At 39.9% G+C, this 26,886-nt stretch overlaps 1 protein-coding gene across 2 annotated transcripts in view; it reads left to right on the forward strand.

Moving 5' to 3' along the window:
• The window catches only part of THSD4 (thrombospondin type 1 domain containing 4), a 727,210-nt gene that overhangs the window by 209,396 nt on the left and 490,928 nt on the right, over positions 1–26,886 (forward strand). For both annotated transcript variants that reach the window (XM_034783208.1, XM_034783207.1), the window contains exon 6: positions 14,142–14,244. In XM_034783208.1, the coding sequence (XP_034639099.1) occupies positions 14,142–14,244 (103 nt within the window). The remainder of the gene's footprint in view (positions 1–14,141; positions 14,245–26,886) is intronic.

The following is a 26,886-nucleotide window of genomic DNA, read 5'->3' on the forward strand; positions in this document are numbered from 1 at the left end:
TGCTGGCAGTTGTGGGGGGGTGGGGGAGAGAGGGAGGGGCGGAGTTTGACCTGAACCAAAATTACAAAAAAAAAAAAAAAAAAGACAAACTGAAAAAGCCTTACACAAAATCATCTCTTGCCAAATTTTGAGTGCCCCCTCCAAAACCAGGTGGCATTCAAGCTTTGCTAAGAATTTTTTTAAACATTGGCAAAAAAACCCCATATTTTTGACTTGCCTCATTCCTCAGCCTGACCAACTAATCTGGTAAAGTGATAAGCAACTAAAACCAGGGTCTTATAATGGAAAGTGTCGGGTGACCATAAAAATAATAGGTCGTGCTACTGGTCCTGCCTATAATAATAACAAAGCACTTATAAAACAGTGATAAACAGAAATATTAGATTGGAACATCTTTTTATTTTAAGTATGAACCAGGGGGGTGAATACAACGTGTTGGCAAAACACTAATAGTAAGATCTTATTGCATCAGCAGATATTCAAGGTCTTGACTTTTGATGAAAGCAAGAACCCGCAACGTGAGAAATGGCATAGTACCCATAAAAGCAACTGAAAGGTTTAGCATCGGTAACTCTTTGACATGCTGATTGAGGAGCATAGTGCTGAGGAGAAGCCTAGAGGAAGCTGTATTTATTGTGTATTAAAATGTGTTCTAAAGAAAGTTGCTTTTTGTCTGGTTTTTGTCTAGTTCCTTATTTGTATTAAGGAATAACGGGTTAGAACAAAGTAGATACTCAAAGCAGATTTGCACACAATGCCCACTAGAAATACTAAATTTCCGTTTGTACTTTGTAGAAAACTGTAAGCATTTTGCTTTGAAATGATTCTGTTAATATACCTGTGAATTTTAGCAGGTGGTTTTCCTTCATTTGCATTGCTGGGGACATGAAAACGGAATTGTTGTGGTCAGTTCATCTGCTCCTGCTGCTTGGTCCTCACTTGAAGTCGTGATCCTCCATTAGTATCATCAGGACTGTTTGCTGTGATTAGGATTATTACTTCAAATGTGAAATAAGCAGCAGGAGTAAATAAGCAAACACAAGGCTCCTATCCTGCTACTGGATCTATGTAGACAGAGCCCTGAGTCTGTGCAGAGCCCAGTTGTCTTAAGCAGAGCTCCATTCACATAGATATATGTTTAATCAATGGGACTCCACATAGGTGCACAGACCCAGTGATACGATCATGGCCATAGGCTTTATACTTATGCTAGTGACCATAAATGGAAAATGAGAAATGAAAGGTAAAACCAGAAAGTGAAAATGTACATCTAAACCTGCATTTAGGTATCCCCTAATGACCCAGCAAAAATCAGTTGCCTAGTAGAGACGGTCTTTTAAAACCAAATCAAATATCACTGGCAGTCTTAGTGCAGATTTAATTGTCAGCATAATTTTCTACAAACGGAATGTGCCAAACACATCATCTCTGCTTTAAGTTTATTGACTTCAGTGGAGTTTCACCAAGTATTAATTTGGTTTAGTGTCTTTCAAAATTGGCATTGATACCTTTTTAAAAACAATATTGGAGTTGACAATACTTTTTCTTGTATAAAGAAAACACTTTTTAGTTTATAAAAACTCTGCTTGTGAAAGCATTTTGATTTGTTTTTATCTCTTGTATTAGGGCAACTATGCTGTGGCACATTTTTTGGTGATGACTATAAATATATGCCATAATTTTTTGTGTGTTTTTGAACAGTAAAGCCAAATGAGACAATGAAGAACCAGTTAATCTGAAGGGTTTCATGTTTAGACATTCTTAAGACTTTTTGCCAGGTTTTCTCTAATAGAAATAATTCTCATTGGTTTCTCATTAAATGAGACAACAGCATGCTGTTTAAATGCCTCAGGCATGACACACGGTTTCTATAAATGTGGTTTAGTGAAAGGATTTTTGAATTTGGATGGACTCCTGCAGCATATTTATATAAAAATGTGAATGGGAGCAGCCAGGGTACAAAGGTAGCTAAGAATTTGCAGTAAATTTGCTAAGATCAGCCAAAGAAGATCCCTTGGACAGCCCAATCTGAATGCTTAATGGCATGTCCGTCTCACAGTGAAATGGACACTGATGACAACTTGGGAAAATAAAATTTGAAGACTTTTTTTTCTTTAAATTCATTTCTTCTGGAGTGAGGTGATAGACATATGGCTGTCTGATGGATCAAGGGTTTGGAAAGAAGCAAAAGTGTAAATCAATGTAGTTCTGTGGAGCTATTCCTATTTACACCAACTGAGGAGATGTTCTCACATGTTTAGTTTTTGTTTTCATTTTCTTATTGTTAAAAATCAGTAATGTAGAAGCTGGGTGTTTTTCAAGTGGGTTTTTATTTTCCTGGAATAAATATTTGTGACTGTGAAATTTTAAGTAATAGACAGCAGTGGAAGCAGGAGTCCTTCTTAAAACTGTGGACTAGGTGCAGTGGAGGCACTTGTATTGTTAGTTTTCCCACACCAGTTCTCTTGTGGACCTATTCAATACTGAAATGCCAAGTATGCTAAATTATACACAATGGAGTGATATGGACTGTTTATCTCTGACTGAATGGAGTCACTAAATTTTATGCAAGATTTGAGGCTGTACTTGAATCCTCCCGCTGGCAGTAGAAAATGTGAGATGAGATGTTCCCCACCCCCAGTCATTTAAACAGCTCTCTGCTTAGCAGATTTGCACAGTCAGAATAAAATACAATAATGATAAAAGCTAGACAAGAATTTTTCATTTTTCAAGTGCTTTATTAACTGAGATTCCTTGACATTGGAAGAGCCATGATTTAAATTGGAAAGTGTTATTATGGGAAAACAACTTGCTAGAGCAATAACAGATATACTTGCTGCATTGTCCCTGTTTCTGATGCATTGCAAAGTTAATAAAGATTAGATTCAAGTAACACTTCAAAGGCTTTGGAAGTGAATTCAGAGAACTCTTCAGTGCTGCAAAGCTGAAATCAATAGTAGAACAAAAGGTTTAAGGTTCGAGCTGCACTCTTAAAAAGCTGGAGACAAACTCCAATTTGGAGATAGGCATTGTGTTCATACATCCAAAAGGCATATTCTGTTAATTGCATTTTAGCTGCAAGGAATGCAGAAAACTTAATGCAGAAAACGTAATGCAGTTGACAGATGGAGAAAGGAAGAAGGTTAACGACACAGGCTTGGTAAAGGAGTTACCTGGTAAAACTGAACATATTCAATCAGCAGAGCTAGATGAGATGCACACTAGGGTTTTAGATGTATTGGCAAAGGAAATTGCTGAACCTCTAGAAATATGTTTCAATAAAGTATAAGAATTTGGAGAGGTACCAGATGCTTGAAAGGTAAATGTTATATGTACCAGTATCTTTAAAAAGGAAAGCCCAGGAAATTGCTGATCAATTAGTTTGACTTTCATACCATATAAAATATTCCAACATAAATTAAGAGAGCAGGATTGTGAATACTTGGGAGAAAAGACAAATAGCACGGGATTCATGTAAATTAGATGATGCTGTCAGACTGTCTGGAGTGGCTCACAACTGAGAGTGCCAGCCTCAGGGCAGACTGTTACAAACCAGTGCACAAGCCCCAACTAGTTGTGTGTTTTATACTTAGATTTCACCAACCAAGTATCAAGTGTGAACTCCTCAAGCATTATAACAGTGTTAAAATGGAGTCACAGACAGTCCCCTCGTCTGTCTTGCCACCCAGGCAATCCTGTCTTTGTGATAGATGATCCTTTACACCAAAAGTCACAACAATATTCAGGTTACTCCCAGTCCCAAAGGACCAGTCACTTACCCCAGGTCAATTGTACCTCAGATCTTGCATCAAAGACAACACTTGTAGCCAATCTGTAATAAACTAAAGATTTATTAACTACGAAAAAGAACTGAGAGGTATTTACAAGGTTAAAACAGGTAAACATACACTCACAAATGAATTTGTCTTAAGTATCAAAAAGAAATAGAAGTTGCTATAACGTGCAAACTCTGTATGTCTATAAGCTCAAATGTAGTGCCCACTCAGAAAATATGGCTCATGAGATATTGTATGTGAATCAGAGTCCTGGCAGTATATAAGAGCAAAACTTAAAACCCACTGCTGTTGAATACTTATGATTTACTGGGGTACTGCCTAGCAATTACACCAGGCCAGTGTTCGATTGTGCTAGGCATTGCACAAACGTATAATAAATGGCAGTTTCTGCCTCAAAGAGCATAAATATTTGAAGAAATTCGAAAGGCCCATCTCCAGAATGGTATAACTATTGGGAATTCAACGTACAAAGACAGCCTGTAGGAGTTTCATTTTTTTGCATTCTGGGAAAAATGGAGATTGAGAGCTATTACATTATACCGTACAAATCTCTTCAAAGAAACACTGTCAAGAAAAGATTATTCAAGTTATCTGAAAGTGGTTTTAAAAAGGGAGAAAAAATGGCCTACAGCTAAAATTGGAAAGAATTAGACTAGATAACTTGATAAGGTACAGTAACAGTTCTTTTCCATCTACCATGAAGTTCAGATTGTACCTTAGGAAAATGGCTTGAACAGGGAGAGGTGAGGCATGGCAATAGACTGCTGAAAGACATAGTGGAAACACTGTCAGTAGTGCTCAAATGGGAATTATATATGGAAATGCCTGGCATGACATTGAGTTGATTGAAGTGAAAAGTTCTAATTATTTATGTTTGCCCTGTCAGTGACTTTATGATTTGCAGAAGGACAAGACTGAATGAGAGAGAGGCTGATGATGTGTGAGCATGTTAAAAGTTTATTATATGTATTTGGAAAGCATGCTAAGCATGCCAGAGTTTCAACATGTGTAGAAGGCATGTAGCTAAAATGTTAATCCCTATCTTTCTCTTTTCAAATTTTTTCTTGTCTGTCATTGACTAAAATAGAGCTAGTAGATCCTGGGTATTTTATGTGTGGATAAAATGTATTTAAATACATTTAATAAATTGAGTAGATTTTATTTGGAAACTGTTCTTTAAGTGAATCGAAAGGAAATTAAAAGCTTTCATGTGAAGTCAGGACCGGGTTGAGGAATCTAGTGTATTAAATATACTTTGAAAAGCAATAACTATACTGTGAAAAGTATGCTCTCTATTTAAAAAAAAACATAAGGGCAAACATTTGCTTATTCAAGGACCCAGTTATTGTCATTTGTGTGATTTACTGGAGAAATATAGAAACCCTTTTTAAACTGTTAAGACATAGCTAGTGAGTGTAAATAGGCAAAGCTAATCTTTTTAAATGATTGTGGAAGAACATAAGTATTCATGAAAGCGAAGAATGAATACAGGAATTTAGTACTTCACATAAAGTCTAATCCAAAGCCCATTGAGTTAAATGGAAAGACTCTGATGGCTTTGAATAAGACTCATAGTGAGGAGGGATTGTCCAGTGGTTAGAGCACCAGTCTGAGAGACTGGGGTTCAATGCCTGCTCTATCACAAACAGCCTGTGAGACCTTGAGCAAGTCGCTTAGTTCCCCATCTGTAAAAAGGGGATAATAGCACTTCCTTACGTCACAGGGGTGTTTTATCAGAGTACCTGAGGTGTTCAGGTACTACAGTGATGGTGTTCATATAAGCAGGGCCGGCTCTACTATTTTTGCCACCCCAAACAAACAAACAAAAAAAGCCGCTCGGACTGTGCCGCCCCTTAGCATGTGCCGCCCCAGGCACGTGCGTCCTCCGCTGGTGCCTGGAGCCGGCCCTGCATATAAGTATCTAAAATAGCTTATCAGTGCCCGCCTTCCTGCACTATCCTCCCCTAGCTCTGCATCAGTGCAACTCAGTATGGGTCTGAAATATAGCCTCTTAATGAGCCTTCCCTGAGTAGGTACTTTCAGGTGTTCTGACTTTGGTGGAAGTATGGTGATTTTGTGATATGGACACAAGCCTATCCAGGAAACGTGAATTAGACCACCAAGGTTGCTTTCTTCTGTGACACAGAATAGGCTTGAAACCAGCTATTTAGCTATCAAGAAATTGAAGTCTCTTTGCATTACCTGCTGCCTCAAACTGTACTCAAACTCTCGCTTCAAAGAACATCATTCCTTAATTATTTTGTGTGGCTAACCATAACCAGGCATAGAAAAGTACTGCAGCAGACATGTAGATGCAACCTCAGTGCTTCAGGCAGGGTTGTGATTTAGTCAATTCAGGTGCTTATTCCTTCTAAACATGCCAAGATACAGCACTACTCAGCTGGTAATTTTCACTTCTTACCAACCCATATGTTCATGGTTTACTATCTATTGTCATGGTCTGTAACTAGCGTTGATCAAAAATTTTCAAAGTTTTTTTCCATTTAATAATGGCCCTTTTATAACTCTTTTTGCAAGAAGTTGGAACATTGTCAATTATTTTGCTTTACATCACATATTTTAATCAAAACGTTTTCTGAAAATATAGAATAACATTTACAACAAAAAATGTCAGTTACCATAAACCTGTTTTTGTAAACAAAAACAAAAAAGAAAAACGTTTTAAATTAAAAAAATAAATAATGCAATACTAAACATTACAAAGGGTTTGTTTCAAACCTTCTAAACAAAACCAACTTAATGAAATTAGTTTATTTTTCAACCATCTGTATCACTGAATTCTGATGCATGCTAGGCAGAAGAAATGCTGTTACATAATATTTACATTATAGTATATAATTACATTGCTGTGCATGTGCTTTGGACATACAAGAAGAAAAAGCTTGTGGCCTCAAGAACTTACAATGTAAGGGCCAAATTCTGCTCTCAGATACTGGCATGTGATTTCCATTGACTTCAGTGAGACTCATGCACATGCATTTTGGGGCAGAGTTTGGATTACAGTGAGTGATAATGTAAAGAGCTGGAGAGAGACTCATATAAACATAGGAAAGGAATTCTGCTTTTGATAGCACATTATTTTTTTTTAAAGAAAGAAGATGCTGAATCATTGTTTCAGAAATTCCCTTTTGTTTTGGTGGTATGTTTCCTTTTAAGAATGGTCGTGTGTCAGTAAGAATAGATAGGACTGTAGAAGAAATTAAATGGGCCATGAGACAAAGAAAGTCTAGATAGACTGTATGATTTCACTTTATTATGAAGCATTTACTTTCTGGAAATACATGGAAGACTTTTTTGGCTATCACTTTTAGAAAATCCCTTCTAAACCATTTTCATGAAAGGTTAGGAGCTCACTGTAACAAAGGTTTCAAAGCTGAGGTGAATTTTTCCCCATTTATTTATTTATATACACTGAAAGTATCAGTATGGATTTGATTTAAATCACTAGTCAGGAAGACTCAATTTAATCATGGATTTCTTACATAAAAGTGCATTCTTGTTGGTTGTTACCAACCTGAAGATCCTACATGTTCAGACGTGTTCCTTTCATTATCTTTGACGCAGCTTCCTCCGGAGAAGGAACACTTCTCATGATGTTGTTTCATTCGGGCAACCAGGCCTTACATTTCTTTGTTGCACTGTTTGCATTTTGCACGCATGCCTGTCTTACCCACAGGTAGAGGAACTTCATTAAAATATTCCCAAACTGGGTCTCTTTTACGGCCTGCTGCCATTATAGGTTTTCCCTTTTAGTGAGAGAATGGTATGGTAGATCTCAAATCAATGAAGGCTGCACTCAGAAAGACCTCAAGACTTCTGGAATATGCTGTTCAAACAGTTCCACTTTTGTTTCTACTGCCTGTCCCTCCCTTTTCACATTTATCTCGAGACTTCTTCTCCTTGTCCAGATCTATTCCGACCCCAACAATTGATTGAACTTTTTGAAACTTGGCACTTTTAGAGAGAGGTAAGGGATTGACTCTGTGTACACAAATTTTCAGAGGGACAATAGGGTTGAGGTCTGTTATTTCTCACCTCTATATATTATTTATTTATTTAAATACATTTTTGCTGTTAACAAGCATATGTCTGGAGACACAAATCCACAGTTTGAGAACTGCAAAACTAAGCATCTCTGATGGTATCTTCTAGGCTGAGCACTGATCCCATTGGGTAGATAGAAAGATTAACCTAAATAATCTATATAGAAGCCCCTGGAACACCATAAGATGGGGTCACTAATCCATGAACTATTGGAATTCATTTTCAAAACTTTTCTTAAACATTTCCTGAATATATTGTCTCATACTATGGAATTAGAATTTATAATCCATATTCCATTATGAGATATCTTTAAGCTATAATGTATCTTATTAAAACTATCTTTAGATAGGTTTTTTCCTTAAAACTCTGATTTAAATAAAAAGATCAAATTTAAAAAAAAAATCATTGATTTTATCTACCCTGGAAAGTATTCATCAGTGAACCGTACTTGAGTCTGGGAAATCCAGTGGGACTGTAGGACTAGGAAAAAGATTTTGCCAGTGACTGTAGGTCAGACAAACGAAACAGTGCCAAAATCTTAGTGAATGGTTTAATTGCTTTTAGAGGTGATTTCAGAGTTAGAACAACCCCTTTGTGCATTTCCAAAAGTGAATTATCCTAGTGCAGCTTTGGAACAGTTTTGCTAATTGCAGGCATGTATCCAGTTTGGGAAAGTGATAGTAATTTTCTGGTATTTAGCCAAAAGCTATTTAAACTGATTAAGATTTCAAGAAAAATTTAAAACCCCTGTTTCAAATATTTTTGAAAGGTGAGGAATAAATGAGGAGATTTAGTTTTTAAATGTTATACGCGGTAACTGCTCCCCATTGATGCTGATTTTGAGGCAACACTAACAATATGTGACATATATAATAAAGTGCATAACAATCCTAGATCTCAAAGTGCTTTCCTGAACTAGGTAACCTTTAATATTAACATCGTGCAGATGAGGAAATTGAGGCAGAAATAGGGTAAAACATTCAGAAGTGTCTGTTGATTTTGGATGCTCTATTTGAGACAGCTGCAGGGGTTCCGTGCTTCTGGAAATCAGGCCTTAGTTACCCAAATTTGGGCAACAAAAATTGGTGACTTGTTTTGAAATTTTTGCCCTTACACTCTCTCAGCCTCAGTTTCTGTAGTGCTGCTGTCCTTTCCACCACTTGCTGGCTGGACAAAAACACTGAGGGTTATAGTCTCATGTTAAAGGGGTTGTGGTTCTTAACTGGAGCTTAGTGGTACTCTAGCTAAGTAGTTAAAATCCTGTATATTGAGTTGTAAATTTTACTCTTGCACTAAGGTTCAGGACTATAAGTGGCAGGTTATCATCCTGTTTCCTCTGTTTCTCACTGATGGGCAAGCACTGTTTGCTGAAAAGGTATCTGTTACGAATCTATCAGGTTGAGTCAGTGAAATTTTTGAAAATCTACCTTTATAGAAAATATTTAACACTTTAAGCTAGCTAGCCTGATAGTTGAGTAAAATAATTTGTCGCTGGCTTGACACTTTCTTTCTCTTCCAGTGTATTATGAAACGGAGGTGACTAAAAACTTACACAATTATGGGTTCTAGTTTTTGTTTTCCTTCAACATGTTAGATAGTTAAACGTTCTACCAATATGAGATTGATTTATCTAGTTAATTTCTATGGGCCCTATCACAGTTGTACCTGAAATCTTAACTTAGTAGGTGTAAATAAGTATTGCTTCACATGAGCTCTGGTCCTAAATGTGTGTCTTCACAATTGGAGCTAGTTCAGAGTGTGTGTGTGTGTTCTACAAAAACTTTCTCAAAAATGTCACCCTATTTTTTCTTACATATTTCTGACCAGCTCTGTTGCTGAACAAAATACAAGATATGAGTTTTGTAAAAAAATGCTTGAAATTCTGGATCTGTTTTTTAAATCAAAAGTGGCGATTTTGATAAAAATTGCATTTTGAAAATTGTCCCCAATCCCTACTCATAGCATCCATATTTGGTAAGGAGTTACTATTATCCCAATCAGGGATATGTTTTTTGCTGCCCCAAGCAGGCAGTCAGTTGGCCTTCGGCGGCATGCCTGTGGGTGGTCTGCGGACACGCGGATTCTGCGGTGTTTCTGCGAGTGATCTGCCGGTCCCGCGCCTTTGGTGTACCCACCACCAAATTGCTGCCGAAACCGCGGGACCGGCGGACCTCCCGCAGGCACGCCACCGAAGGTCGCCTGACTGCTTCCCTCCCAGCGACCTGCAGGCTGCTCCCCGCAGCTTGCTGCCCCAGGCTTGCGCTTGCTGCGCTGGTGTCTGGAGCCACCCCTGAACCCAATAATAATGATAAATGGGGCATTTCAGTGCAAAGACACAAGGAGATTAAGTACCTTGCCCAAAGTCCCATGAGAAATCTGTGGCAGAGGTGGGACATGAACCCAGGTCTCCTGAGTCCCACTCCAAGACCATCTTTCCTCCTTGAACATGCTTTTAAAATATATTTAAAGCAACACATTTGCAATGAACCTATGCGTAGCATTATTGGAAGGATCAGTAAGCACAGGGCATCTATCATTAGCAGACACTCTGATATCATGGTGGGAGGTGTGGTTAAAAACTACTAGGTACATGAGAGTTGCTGGGGAATTTTGTAAGAACCTAAAAGCTGCGGCAGGGGTGAATGTGACGTCTTCCTTGGAGTCTCTCCTTTTGAAACTCAGATGCTCGTGCTGTTCTTAAAGCTTTTCTTGAGGCAATAATAAGGGTGTGTGATAAATGGGGGTTGGGAATGGGAAGCTTAAAAACTGATTGTAGCCTCTGATGAAAAAAAGGAATAAACCAAGGGAACTGATGGGGTTTTGTGGCACCTGCAAAATCTTGCACTTGGTTTTGTAGCATCACGATTCATTTTTTTGTTTGCTTATATTTTTTGTAGTGACATACTGTAGCATACCGCAAAGGTTATAACTAGGCTTAAGAGGACACAGGGAGCTTACACAACTTTCAGTCCCTCCATCAGAGCACTCAAAAGATCTGTTTTTCAGGCAGGCTGCACAAAAATATTGCATGGGTCATGGTCATATTATATTTATAATATATTCATATATAAATGGTTTATAACGGTTAAATGAGTCGTAAGTGTTATCAGACAATTATAGACCTAAGCAGTATGTATTATAGATTATTAGCACATCAGCAGAATGTGTTTATAAACGCTTGTGACCTTAATCTATATAAAGAAATAAATCTCCCCCCCAAAAAGGCAAAGAATCAGTTCAGACTTGTTGTCTCTTACCAACTCTTATGTACATATGATAGTTCACAATGATTCAAAAGAGACAGACTAGCAAATGGGCTTTTTGCTACCATCACACTGTAACTTTTAGAAGTAGCCAAGACCTCATTAAGGCAGTGCATTTCTCAGCTAGTGCAGGATTGTTTTGAACAATGTATTTTCCTAGCTTTGTCCTGTCCAACTTTTAATGACTCGAGCTGGGGTTTTCACCATTTCCTCTGGGTGACTCTTCCATAACTTTAAAATAGAAAATCCAGTGATATAAAATACAAAAAGAAGGACTACTTTTCGGCAACCCAACAGTGAATATTTTGATCTTTTTACTCATGTATGGTCTGCAGTTAGTAGGGACAGGGTGTACAGGAAATGATTTATGTGCCAGAAATACAATACAGATAGGCAAGAGCATTAGCTCAAGATTGCAGAAGGAAGAACAAGCAAATACAAAACCTCAGACTGTCAGAAGACGTGTGCCAAAATAATAATAATTTAAAAAAATCAGTGACATTTAAAAAAACAATTTGTGACTTGTGGATGTGACTTTGGCACAATATATTGCGGTTGTCAGATGCTACCGGTGTGATGCTCTGCTTTCTCCTATGTTGATATTACTCGGCTGCGTGTGTGTGTTCCCTCTGTGTGCGGTCCCAGCTCTGCAGATAGCTGACATAGCAAACCCGACGAGAACCCCCAATAACCACAGAGTCTAGTAAGGTACGAAGGCACCTCGGCCAGGTTTATTGTGACCCTGACACAATTGCAGTTCCCTGTAGGTTTCTTAGCCTAAGTCAGGGCATACTACGAGAAAGTGCCGCTCGGCAATGGACTCAGCTCAGTCAGTGGCGGGACTTTCCACTGCCCCCTCGGCTGGACAAAGATACCGCCTCAGGGATACGTTCTTATACAGAGGTACAAACAAGTTATACATAACTCCTGACGTATTGAGATGCAACCCCTCTATGCAGCAAGGTACAACCCCTCTACGTAGTAAGGTGCCGCCTCTCACCTTGTACATGTTGGTTCGATCAAAACAACTCTATCCATCATTTTACCCTTTTGCCCCTGTCATTGGGATGGGTCGGCCTGTTCCATGTTATCTGTGGAATGCTCCAGTATAGTGTATGTTCTGATATCTGGTGTCCAGTACCTTTTAGGTATGTCTCTTTTTGCAGCATCAGCCCTTTCCTTGCCAGCTTCTGTGAGCAGGGCCTGCCTCTGGCTCACGGCTTAACTTTGCTTTGTTAGCAAAGTCATGATGATTACTTTAGTTCAGGCCTTAGGTCTCACACCGGGCCTCTGATACCAAGGTTTATATCTCAGGGCCTCCCCTTACTACAATTGCCAGCTGGGAGAGACTTAGGCTTCAGTGCCTCCATCAGCCAAACAGATACATCTCTGTAGACAGAGGGTGGATAATGACCAGCCAGCTCCTATGTTGGACCTTTGGTACACTGTCTTCCACTATAAAGAAAACTGCTCCTTCACCTGACATAAATATATGAAAACCAACACATAATTTCAGCAATATCTCTCTTCTCACTGTTTTTTTCCAAAATAAAGTTGATACAGATGAATTAGTTAATCAATGGTACTTATTGCTTTTGTAAAATTCTGGGCCCATTCTTTTGAAATCTATCGCTTCTCAGTAGAGGAACTTGACATGCTGGTCTGGTTCTTTGTGTGACACCCCATAGTCTTTGTATGTACACACACATGCATTGTTGGTCTTGGACATTGTTGTTGTTTCAAGAATATTGCAGCTGGAACTAAGACACAAATTGAAATACCCAGTAATGGAAATAATAGAATTGTATGTAGATAGGAAGAAAAAATAAACAACCCGTAAGATGGAATGAGTTTTAAATATAAACTAGGAAATAACTGTGGCCAGCTTTTAACATTTTATGCAAGTGTTTGAGTTTCAACTGTGTTGAATCTAAGCCCAGTAAATAGAATAATTCAAAGCTATTGTGAAAGGGAAATGACTAAATTTGGTTTATTGTATTTCTCTTGAAATATCATTTGATTGGAAAAAATGACAGTTTAGTAACAAAGTTGCTTATTTTGGACAACTATTACCCCATTAACTCCACAAAGCTCACAAATGTTTTCTTTCCTTGGATACTTCAGATTTTAATGTTATTGTAAATAATAATTACAGTTTTAGTTATGACCAGGGCATGAATATACTCATTTGTTTCTTGTTCTTACATTTCTATGGTGCTCATCACTGTAATATCAACGTTGGGCCAGAGCTGGGTGAAATTCTTCTGACAAATAGCTTATTTGCCAAAAAATCCATTTTTTGGTCAACACAAAATTATTCACAGATTTGACACGAATTCGTTAAATAGTTTTAGCCCCAAATTTTGGGGGGACTTGAATGGCGTGTGGCGAACTAAACAGGGTTGTGTGGGTTTTTTTTTTTTTTATTCAGTAATTTTGTTTTTCGAATGTTGGATTCAGTTGGACCTGACTTTTTTTTTTTTTAAATTCAGAACTGTCTATTAACCAAAAACCCCCAGCAATATTCACCCAGCTCAACGTGGGACCTGATCCTACCAAGCCATTACTCATGATCCCCTGTAGCAGGATCTCTTGCATGACTTTTGGTGAGCAAGTACATAAGTCACTGCAGTAGTGCTATTCCACAAGCTGCACAAAGTAACTGAGACAATTAGCATGCTTAGCCCCAATATGTTCACTGCCTGCTTCTGTCTATGGAATATGGGAAGGGCCAGGCAATCCACCTGGTGATTGCTCAGAGGCATATTCACTAGTGACTTTTGCTGGTGAGGTACCCCTCATGGCAAGACTTCTACTGGATAACAGGAGTTTTGACTGCACAGGACAGCTACAATTCCTCTACTATTTTGCAGAAAAGATGCCTCCTGTAATGTAGCTTTTTGGATCTGCACTTGGGACATCTTTATTAGACTTTTTAAAGAAATTAATAAAGAAGAAAGTGATAATGATCTCACTGGAAATCATAATATAACACCCCTGTTCTTTATTGCAATAGATGTGTCCTGAAAGCAGCAGAAATATCAGAGAGGTACAGTGTGCATCATACAACAACAAACCATTTATGGGTCGATTTTATGAGTGGGAACCTTTTGCAGAAGGTAAGAAGTCAAATCCATGTTATAGTTATTACATGTCCTGCATTTTGGAAAGGGAAACATCTTTAACCCAGGAAATATCAACAGGTTTTAACTGTCCTTAAACCCTGTGGACCTTCCTCTCTTCATCCACTCTAGGTATATGTGACTGATAAAATCCTAACACCAATATTTCCCAATTACCTCCTTAGTTAGTACAACCAGAGGGGACTGTTTTTAACTTCTGTATCTTCTCTTCTGCTTTCTTACATTTGGGGGCTATGCCCTCAACTGGTGTAAACAGAGTGTTGCGCCATTTAAGTAAGTGGAGCTAAACAATTTTACATCAGATTAGCATCTTGCCCAGGGTTTTTACACATCCTACTCGAGATTCTTTGAATAGTCATAATGCATTCTCTTCCTATGGACATCCTCAGCAGTTGGGGTGGGCAATAGCAGAGGATAACTGGGTTAGGAATTTGCCCAGCTGGGACTAGAACTGAACACCCTGGGATATAAAAGCATCAGCAGCTTACTAGTGGCTTGCCATTCCTAGTAGGAAGATGGTCCGGAGGTGAGGGGGGTTAGAACCCTTCTCTTCTAGAGACATTTTTGTTTTGAACTTTGAGGTTGAAATTATTTATTTATTCATCTTCATGTAAGCAATGGTTGGGTCCCCCCCTCAGGCAAGATCTGTGATATCGCTGTATAAATATTTATGGTGTATATAGAAATGTATTCTTCAAATATTTCTTTGTGGGCTGAGAGGAGGCTAGTTCATGTTATGCTTTATTAACTTTGTCAAAAAGGCGGTGAAGACATCAGTGGAACAAAGAGAACTCAAGCACAGAGAAATATGTGCACTATCAGGGCAAGATCCTCCCTGCTGACTGCTGGGTAAAAGGGCTGGAGAGGCCTAAAAAGCCTTGTATCTGGCTGCAGGAGGATTTCTCAGGTTGCAGAGACTGTGGAGACCAGCAGGCTGCTTCTGAGGTACCGCTCATACGGTCTGGTGTAGGTGGTGTCTCAGGGTTTGGACTGCACCACTATGGAGTTTCTAGACAGTGCTGTTGGCCCATTATGGTCTAGCTTCTGGAGCAGCTCCGGATTACAAGGGAGCAAAGGAGACTTAAAGTCATCACTGTCCCCCTTCCCACTGGGCTGTGATTTCTGTGCTGCACCTCTGAGTGTAGCAGAGACGGTCACCCTGAACTTTGAAAGTGAGGATGTTAAGAAGAGTTTGTTGATCCATCCATTTTCCTTTTAGTATTTCTTTTAAATCTTTACCTCAGGCCCCTCATTCTGGCTGTTCTCAGCTATAGAGAGCCCTGTATTGTTCCTGTCACTTGGATTGTGGTAGCATTGCAAAACATGCAGCAAAGAGATGGACCCTGCCCTGAGAAACTCACAATCTAGGAAAAAGAATGTATCCGGATGATTTAATTAGATTTTTTTTTCTTACTAGCTGTGCTCCCTGCTTCTTCAACTGCCCCTTCTTCAGCATAATGCAACACTAAGGGTACGTCTATACTTACTTCCTGGTCCGGATGTAAGCGATCGATCTTCTGGGATCGATTTATCGCGTCTTGTCTAGACGCGAAAAATCGATCCCGGATCGATCCCGGAAGTCCTTGCCATTGACGCCGGTACTCCAGCTCAGCGAGAGGAGTATGCGGCATCGACGGGGGAGCCTGCCTGCTGCATCTGGACCCACGGTAAGTTCAGACTAAGGTACTTCGAATTCAGCTACGTTATTAACGTAGCTGAATTTGCGTACCTTAGTCTGAAGTGGGGGATTAGTGTGGACCAGGCCTCAGTAGTTGAAGTAACACATTTTGCTACAGCCACATTAACTTGAATAGATGCCTTTTTAGTAGCTAAATCTACTTTACGAGATACTCTGACCCTCTCTTTTGGTTAATGTCTGTAGGAATTTCTCTCCCCGCATCAGGCTTTTCAATCACAGTGGCAGGTTCCAATGGAGCTATCTATAATAGTCATTAATGCAAAAAGGTATTTTTACTTTCACACTCTGCCCCTTTTAAATCTGAAGTCAGCGTAGCCACAGGCCTGGTCCACACTAACCCCCCACTTTGGACTAAGGTACGCAAATTCAGCTACATTAATAACGTAGCTGAATTCGAAGTACCTTAGTCCAAACTTACCGTGGGTCCAGATGCGGCAGGCAGGCTCCCCCGTCGATGCTGCGTACTCCTCTTGCTGAGCTGGAGTACCGGCGTCGACGGCAAGCACTTCCTGGATCGATTTATCGCGTCTAAACAAGATGCGATAAATCGATCCCAGAAGATTGATCGCTTACATCTGGACCAGGAAGTAAGTATAGACGTACCCACAGTGTTGCCTGTTTTGTGCATGTCTTCCATTTAGAGATCTTTTATGCTCTCCAGGTAAATCCTCTGGACTGAACCTACTAATTAGCTACTTGGGTATGTTTTACTTAATCCCAGGTTCAGCACTATGCTGTTGATGGAGTAGCATTACTTTCCCTAATCCAAACAGGAAATAAATTCCTAAGATTTTTCTTAGAATGTTATAAGGATTCTCTTTGCCACTTTGGGAGTCTTGTGTCTCCGAGCCAAAGATTTATTTATTTTTTTCTCCCTCCTCATCCAAAAATGTCTAGCAAATGGAGAGAGAGAAATTGTTTCATATTGATGTTTAATAATCTTTTAACTAATGATTTGTGTTTGTGCAGCACTGCAAATTGAGACTAACAAACATTCCTTACTTAGTATAGGAAAATTAATCTACTAGCTAGCTACTAGATTGGATTATAAAAATCTCTTGAATAATAATAATAATAATTAATAATAAATACAGTGATGCATTTTCAAATGCACCAATTTCTTCTTGGGTTGCAATTCTGCACCGCTCATGTTGAGTAGAACTTAGTTACATAAGAAGACCTACTAAAATGCTGCGTAGTCTGAATTGGAAGATTGGAACCTTAATTTATAAAAGGCCTATTTTTAAATGGAACTGGAGTAGGACAGAATATGCTGAAATACATGTTCAGGGAATGGAATTCTTAAAGTGAGTGAAACACATTTGGAGGGCTAATTGTTTCTTTCCTCCATACTGAAGTCAGTTATATTTTAACAGAAGTCCTCTTCTTTCCCATTGTTCTCCACTACAAACTGCATTTGAAAAAAAATATGGTGCAATTAGGGAATGAGTCTTTACAACTTCTTGGCTGACCATTTCTAAGAACAAGTATTTTTAAAAGCTATGTTGTTGCTGCTGTTAGCTTTGAAGAGGAGGTGGAATATTATTGATTTTTGTAAAAGCCCAGAGATGGTAAATTGTAACTCCTTTGAAGGTGAACATGTGGGCCTGCTGACATGGAATACAAATCAACCTGCCTTATGGTGGAGGCAGGAAGTAAGATTTCATTTCAGCGAGGGAGGTCCCAGCAAGCTGGCTCAGTGCAGGGCTCCTCTATTTCTATACAACTTCTCGAAGGGCACAACTTGGAAGAGGTTCTCATTGCTGGAAAAAATCTGTGGTTCACATATTTCTAATCACATTAGTCTTGCTTTTATATTTTTACATATATATATATATATGTATATATATATTTATAAATATATAAATATATATAAAAATATAAAATAAGGGAGCTGTCCTACTGCTAAAGGCTGCTTATCTACAATGTCACCTGGAGAGACGGATAAAGTAAGTTTCAGCAAAAATATGTATATCCATGCAAGTCTCTTGTAATGAAAACCAAACTTGTTTCAATCTCTCCCTTTTTATTTGCTGAGTGTGAAATTGTAATTTTGTTGGAAGTCTTGCATAAAGTGATTTAGGAATCTAAGAATTTAGAAGTATTGACAGGCTCCAGTTGTTAGTGGTACTTGGATATAAGAGGAACTGCCCTCATTTAGCTGAAGCTTAACTCAAATCTTTTAATTTCTAAACTTTCATGGCTAAGCCCTGTAAAATACTGTAAGGAATGATTGTTTGATTATTTAAATAGGCGTGGCATTTTCCCAAACTTTCACTGCTTGAAGGTTATGTGACTTAAGCTGTCATTGACTGTAAGAACTTTCAGAGGTACTATACCTCCAGAAAGAGAATGCAATATATCAGCCACAGATCAGTGCGCTATATTGGTCATAGATGCAGTATGCTGGCCATAGAATAGTGTGGCTTATTTTTCTGAGCTATAACTTCTTGCTTGTTATCTGTTTGCCCAGGTAATGAATTACAAACATACTCACTGCGTACATCACAGATAGTCACTCTCTATATCAATACCGTTCTCCAGAACAGGGGAATCTGTCACAAAGACTGATTTGGGCAACTCCCCACTCTCACATTTTAATCCTTCTATATGGATAATCACCACATGCAGAGCCATAAAACTCCTCCAGTTGATTGCACAATGGCAAAACCTCCATCTTAAAAGAGCAGAAGATTGAATTCTTCAGTCCTTCCTTGGCCTTTTCTTGGGGGGAAACTCCCATTATGGTCCAGGAGTGTTGCAAGAATGTGAGGATTCCTTATTTCCTGACACAGGAATAGACACATGCCTCTTCTTGCCTTCTCTGGGCTGAGAAATAGCATCATTTCATCAACTGCTTTAGCTTAACAGGTGTAAGGAGAGGCATAGTTGACCTTGCCTACCCATACAGCTAAACCTGGGTCAACACCAGGTCAGCTAAACCAGTTGCTGACACCTGATTGGTGAAATGATGTTAACCGTTGGTCTATCCAAGGCTTCAGTCCTGGCTTTAATTCCAGCAGCGTGCTGCAATTAGTTATACTTCTGTATTTAAAAGCATCAACAGGGAAGTTTCTACAGTTGATGTTGTGTTGTATTGTCTTAATTTAAATTCTGCCCTGTCTATGTGGTGGCACTGAGGGAAAGCCCAGAGAGCTGTACCCCTTTCACCCACCACGTTGTGCAATCACGAAGAAGCAGGGCAAGGTACACTCCTAGCACGAGTGCTAAGAGGGAGGCCTCTCCACACAAAGTGGCCCCAAAGGATCATGATACATAGGGGTTGCCAGGTGTCTGGTTTTCAACCGGGACACCCAGTTGAAAAGGGACCGTGGTGGCTCTGGTCAGCACCACTGACCGGGCCAATAAATGTCTGGTCGGTAGTGCAGCGGGGCTAAGGTCCCCTTCCTGCTCTGGCTCTGGTCCCTCTGCCTAGGAGCTGGACATGCCAGCCTGAGGTAACTGCCACCTGGCCAGAGTCCAAACCCCCACACCTCAATTCCCTGCCCCAGCCCTGAGCCCCCTCCCACACCCGTACCTTTCCCACATCCCAACTCCCTGCCCCAGCCCTGAGACCCCTCTTGTACCCCACACCCCACAGGTCCTCCCATACCCCAACCCCCGGGCTAATCCCCCTCCCACACTCTGAACCCCTCAGCCCCACCCCTAAGCCCAGAGCCCCCTACTGCACCCCAAATGCCTCATCCCCAGCCCCACACCCCCAGCCACACCCCACACCCCCTCCTGCACCCCGACCCCCTCCCCCAGCCCTGAGCTCTCTCCTGCACCCTCAACCTCTCATCCCTGGTCCCACCCTGGAGCCTCACACCCTCCCACACCCAACCCACCTGCCCCAGCCTAGAGCCCCCTCCCACACCTAGAACCCCTAATTTCTGGGCCCACCCTGGAGCCCTCACCCCCAGCTGGAGCCCTCACCCCATCCTAGACCCCAACCCCCTGCCCCAGCCTGGTGAAAGTGAGTGAGGGGGGGAGAGTGAGGGAGAATGAATGATGGAGGGAGGAGGGAGCGGGCAGTGGGGCCTTGGAGAAGAGGTGGGGCAGAGGTGGAGCCTTGGGGAAGGACCAGAGTAGGGGGTGGGGCAAGGGTTTTGTGCAGTTAGAAAGTTGGCAACCTTAATGATACACAAGCTTAGGGGTCTGGCCCCATTTCCTTGTATGCATGCTACAATTGACAGCATACAGTAGGCAGTGTGTGCTGCTGCTGCTCGGAGGAGGTGCTACTTAGACCACTTCCTCTGCACCCCCAGCCTCTTCCCCACAGCAGCCTTGTCTCTTCTGCTCTGAGCTAGCAGAGACAACTCAAGGGACTTTACACACAACTACCACGCTTTCTCTTTTCTTCCCCCCCATTGCACAATCCCAATGAAGAAGGATTTGGGGGGAGCATATTGCCCCTAGTATTTATGTTGGAGCACTGAGAGCAGCTAAACCATGATTTACAGCCCAGCCTTGATGGTGGAGTTATGTATAATTAGTATTTTAAAAAAAAATACACATTTTTTTATTTCTTCCTTGTTTAGATTGGTGCAGTTGCAGTTCTGAACTGTATTTTACATACTTCTGCTCCAACACAAACTTCTGTCTTTATTAAAAAAAAACATATTAAAGGGACTATAAACCCTGTCAATTTAGATTCTCTAATGAAAAATACTAGTTGATGTTGGAGGAACAATGGCATAAAATGGATTTAAGGCCAGGTTCTGGGAGCAAAGTCATATTGTGAAAATGAAAAGTCTGAATAAAAGGAGGAGTACAATAAAAACAGCAAGCCATTTTAAAATTACCATAACAAATGTTCTAATTATTTAAATCAAATGTAATTGTAATCATGTTTGTTTTGGATTAGGGGGAAAAGGTTCTTTAACCTAAAGAGAACCCCTAATATATTTTGATGGCTTATGAACAGGTAACTGAAAGTTCAAGAAGAAACAGAACTGCTAATTCCTTTAAAAATGTATGGGTTTATCTGACCACAATAGAATCTGTCAAGGCAGATGAACTATTGCTATTTTTCGGTGGGGAAGAGGGGTGGAATAGTTGAAGATTCCAGTCCATTATCAGAAAAGCTGTGCAGGTTTAAAGGTGAAATGAAGTGCTTTTTAAATCAATCAAAATCCTACCTCTATAGCGGAACACACAGGTAATCGCGCACATTCCAAATACACGTCGAAACACAAAGTTTGAAAATCAGTTCTTCTCTGATGCACCTGCCAAGTATGGCCATTGGTTCACTTTCAGTTCCATTTGCTAATGATATATTAGTTGGTAAACCCCTGATATAGCATCACCAGCGCTGGTTTAGATGTGACTGAGAATGCAGAGGAAACACAAAACCCTGAACTCAGAACTTGGCAGATAAGTTACGGGGGAAAGGACTTACAACTACTAGTCTGTGTTTTGAATTTGAAAGGCTAAACATACAGGGCTTATTTATGGCTTGTAAGAGAGTCATCTGTGCTAGGAAGGGGATTCGATGCCTGTGAGGCTTCGGGAAGATGAGAATGTGTCTTTGAAAGGGCAAAGGTGCTGTGGGTACAGTGTGGGCGGCATTGCAATCTGTGCTGGTTCAAGAAGTGTAACTGCTGTGGGAGTTATTCCAGCATTCTAATTAGGAGAGGTGGGAGAGATTGCTCTTGTGCTCCTCCCTGGCCACCCTGGCCTTGCTAAACCAGCATGGGGAGCCAGGGAAGGGCTTCCTCTCCCTCTGGTAGGGAACCTGTAAAGGGGGAGGCGTAACTGAGCCCTTACTGTGTTGAATGTGAAATCTTTAAGAATGTACCATTTTGGTTTTTTATACAAGTGTTGCAGTTTACAGGCAGACTTCCTGAAGAGCTCACACCTTACCAGCAAGAAGGTTGGGAGGTGTGATATTCCCAGCATGTTTGCTTCTGGTGGCTAATTACGCTTGACCTACAGTGTCCCGATTTTTAAAATAAGTATTTCCAATTTTGCAGACCAAAGCTTCAAAACTGGGACATTGTAGGTTAAGGAGAACTAGCCCACAAGGAAAAGCTTCAGAGACTAGCTTTCAGCAAAGTATTTTTTTTTTTTTGACAAAACAGAGAATTTGCTTCTTTTTGAAATTTTTCTACTTTGGGGAGAAAAAAATCAAAACGTGAAAAGTTTTCCTGATTCCTGGAGCAGGGTTGCAGCATGGCTGGGAGTGAGCAACCTGAATGGAGGTTACTGCAACCTTGAAGCTGCAGTAGCAGTTTTAGAATAGTGCTGCTCCTGCTGCTTCCTGTTCTGTGGAATATTTCTTCCACTCTTGCATCCCTGGACATCTGTTGCCAAACCCAGCTACTCAAGGAAGGGGACATTTACCTCCTGTGCTTTTAAATGCATATAGGCGCTAAACAAAATTAAATCTATTACTAAGGTGTGCAGCAGATACTGTACTTGGTGCAACTTTGGCATGTCATAAATGCTTCTTATTCCTCATGATCCTGAGTGATTTTAATAGCAAAAAATAGTCTTGGGATTTTATCATTCTGCTCTTCCAGACGGCTGCATTTATTTATACATATTTATTTTGCTGGATTTCTAATGAGAAGTTTCACTGTTTGTGATTCAACAAAGACAGCTTTAGTATAGCAGGTCATAAAATTAGTAAGTAGCGCTCTGTAGTAATGGCCTAGTTGAAGTAATTCATGGTGAATTGTATGGAAATTCTGCAGTGCACAAGTAAAGGAGCTCATCTTGATTAATACAACTATAACAAATCTAAAAGGGAATGAAATTGAGCTTTTAAAAGTCTCTTTATCAGTGAGTGAGAGGTGTAAATAACATAGCGACAAGGTTTATCAGTTGGTACCAGACAAAGTCGGTGGGAAATGGCAGGCCAAGAAACCGTGCATCCGGTTCATTGTAGAGGAAGTATAGAGACAGGGCAAAGAAGCAGTGGTGACATTACCTGTGGATCCATAATTAAATACAACAAGGGACTAGAGGTGGTTAGAGGCAATATTGCCAGTGGGCTGGAACCGTAGAGCAGCTCTACTGGTGCTATCTCACACGTGGAGGATTCTGTCCCTTGGACACTTGTGGAGCGTTCATATGCAAGCTCGTTTACTCAGACTTGTGCAAAGGAGAGGGTTTGGTCCTGAGAGGAAACCATGTGAGCTCTACCACACTAAAAGGGATATAGCCTTTGGAGTCCCATTGAATAGATTTTATGGAGTATCCTTAGATCCGAACAATTAGCAAATTGAATCTGCCCAAGACTAGTGACCTCAGGACAGTCCTTCCTGGAAATGCTGGAAGTTTGCTAAGTGCTTTCTGTCTTGAACTCCAGTCAATCTGCACTCGAAAGCTTTGCTGCACAAGCCATTCTTAGCTGTATTAGCAACTCCAGTTAGTTAAATGACCAGCAACCCCATCGTTGAAACCTGCCTTGCTACTACTTTCTGTTACCCCTGGCACGTTAAAGACTAACAGATTTATTTGGACATAGGCTTTCGTACCCACAAAAGTTTATGCCCAAATAAATCTGTTTGTCTTTAAGGTGCCACCGGACTCCTCGTTGTAATATTGTCTCATTGTACTCCCCCGTCTGTCTGCATCCATCTGTTGTCTCTTACCTTATATGTAAATTATAAGATCTTTAGGGCAGGGATTGTTTTTTGTTGTTTTGTGTTTTTGTTCTGTGTTTGCACAGTGCCTGGGGTCCCGGTCCATGTCTAGGGCTCCTAGTTGCTACGGTAATACAAATAATAAATAATTGGAAATGAGAGATTTGCACCCAGAAGGGTAGTATACGACTCATATATCATTAAATATGTCTCTGGAGGGTAAGCTACAAATATGGCATCAGTTAGGTATGGGACAAGGTTATCATAAGAAACATACGATCCTGCCTCAGTGCATGAGGTGGAACTAGAGGACCTTTCACCCCTACATTTCCTTGATTCTATGACATCTATGTCAAATTTTCAGCTGTGACTTCCCAGTTTTCTACTTACTCAAGTACTTTTCCAGTACTTAACACTTGCTAATGTATTTTTTGAACCTGGTTTAAAGCCAGCTAAATCTTTGGCCCATAGAATTCTGTGTGGAGTAGTAAATCAGTAAATGTTCTGTGCTAACCCTGAATATTTTATTACTTGTTTAAATCAGCTTAGTATGTTGATTTTTTTCTCATTGCATGTTTGAAATGTACATAAGTGATGTGTATGTATATATAATATACAAATTATTTGTATATATATATATATATATACATATATCTATACATATATATACGTATATACATATATATATACACACACATTATTACAAGCATTCCTTTGGCACCCATTTTCATGTGTGGGGGGTATCCGCATATATAATATCACCATAAATAAAATGACTTGTAGCATTTATCTTGAGTATTTGGAGATAAATGGTGTCAGTTTTATCATCTTACACCTTTTGGATGGGAGAATAGAACTTTAGCTTTTGATGGCTAGGAATTGGCTGTAGAATATTTTCAAGTCCTCATTTTGTCCATAAGCAAAATATAGTAAGGTAGACCATGATGATGTATGTTTCCTGCACACCTGTGATTTCTTGGCTGGGAGAGTGCAAGCCCTCTGAGACAAAGGTAATTTAGTCCAGGCTTATGAATTCTTGGCTTTTCCTGAACAGTGCCTGCCAGTTGTATTTGTGACTTAAGATTTGATATGTGAATTAGCATTCACTTAGTTCTTGGTGCAAAACTTTGACATTTTCATAGCGACTTTTTTCAAACAATAAAATAAGTCTTCCTCTCTATATTTTCCTTAGCAAATTATTTTTAGTTAGTGGACATGCAGATGTTTTGAATATATACACAGTATCTCCAGACATAATCCAGCTGTGCTGCAATTCCTTCAGCTGTAAGGTATTATATCCAGTGGGCCAGCTGTTTTAAATCTCCATTTCTCAAGGCAACAGACCTTCTCCCTACCCACTCTTTATCTCCACCTGTTAGAAGTCTTTTTGATTGCTTTCTTTCCATTTTTGGATTAGTTGTTGTTCTTAAAGCTTATGCTTTAATTGCATACACTGTTTTAAAAGCCATTTTTTTTTGTTATCCCACTTTACATGAACTACTGCAATCAGCCAGATTCATCAGAGATAACAAACAAAGAGGTTTGGGGGGATTGTAATGAACATATGGTATTTCTATTCGTTAGTTACATGGTGGATACCACCCTTCTGCAGTTATACAAACCAGCACATAGATGACAACTCTATTTGAGATTTATGACATTTCCTCTTAAGAAAGCAAATGGATGATTTTTTACCGAAATTTTTTGTTGCCTTTAGAGTCTGCATAGAAAGCAGCACTCTGGGTTCTCAGATCTCTTAGTTTCACCCCTGAACTAGCTCACCACACAGAAGCATGCAAACCAAACATCAAAATCTGGCTATATATACATATACATTAAAAAAAAAAAAAGCTTCTAAACAACCATCCAGATGTCACTCCATTCATATGCCCTGTCATCTCATCCTACACTGTTGCTACAGCTCCACACTCATTTTTGGTAGGCATCACAGTATATCGTAATAACTTGAGTCTTAGAAAATAGTCCAGTGTGTATGGTTGCAAAAATATCATTCATAATATTTATTACGGAAAAATACAGCTTCAGATCTTCAGTTATTGCTGAAGTTATATACTAACCATAATGGAATAATCTTTCATTTTTCTGCTGAACTAGAATATTTTAAAATTTGGCTGTTCTTAACCCCAGGTAGTTCAATACCATAGTAGCTCTAAAAACAAGTGCGGTTTAAACTGGTTATAGCATATTAATAGAAAACTGGAAAGGAGAAATGATCTGTATCAAAAGATTTTCTAAAAGATATTCCTGAGTTTTTTAAAAGGGGGCTGTTAATGGGTTTAGGTGCTCAAGTCCCATTGAATTTCAGTGGAATATTGGCTCCTAACTCCTTTGAGCTACTTTGAAAATCACAGTCTACTAGAAAACTAGGTAACTGAGGCAGTGAAATGTCAGTGTTTTTTAAACTGCTGTACATGTATAGTAGTTACTTTTTTCAAATGAAACCTATTTTAAAACTGTTGAACTGTAAGAACAGAAAGCATTTAACTACAAACACAAAGTATGCTTATTAATATCATGCCTGTTCTTTTTGCTTCATGGAATCTTAATTTGTGAATAGATCAAAGAGAAAGCAGATGGGAGTTGGCAGTTTTAAAACTGTGGCTATGTTAAAATATCTGAGGCATTTCTCAAATATGATCCTTAATCAATATTCCTGTTTCCTGGCCGTTGGTTATGTGGAGTTTGGACAGTTGTAAATATTCTGTGTATTACTGAAATATATAATCCCTTCTGTAGGAGGCTTTAATAATAAATACGCATGGAGACTTGTATACTTTTCAACTGATTGCTTCAACATGGCAGCTTATCTTTCTTTGTATTTGTCAAGCTGTCTGGAGTGGCTCATGACTGAGAGTACCAACCTCAGAGCAGGCTGTCAAGAAACAGGGCATGAATCCCTGTTGTGTGTTCTGTAATTACATTTCACCAACCAAGCATCAAGTGTGAACTCCTCAAGCACTGGAATAGCCTTAACATGGAGTCAGACAGTCCCCTTGGGCACTCCAGTCTATCTTGCCACCCAGGCAAGCCTGCCTTTGTGATAGATGGTCCCTTCCACCAAAAATCACAACCGCTTCTACGCGGAGCTGCATGCCATGCTAGAGGGTGCAGCCACCACTACCCCAACTGTGTGCTATGACTCAGTCACTGGAGAAACACACAGGGAAGCAGGTTCGGGGTATGAGGAACATGTGGATGAAGATAATGTAGATAGCTCACAGCAGCAAGGAAGCAGAGAAACCGGTTTCCCCAACAGCCAGGATATGTTTACCCTGGACCTGGAGCCAGTAACCCCTGAACTCACCC

Source organism: Trachemys scripta, chromosome 10 (assembly GCF_013100865.1).
Source record: "Trachemys scripta elegans isolate TJP31775 chromosome 10, CAS_Tse_1.0, whole genome shotgun sequence".
Lineage (NCBI taxonomy): Eukaryota > Metazoa > Chordata > Testudines > Emydidae > Trachemys > Trachemys scripta.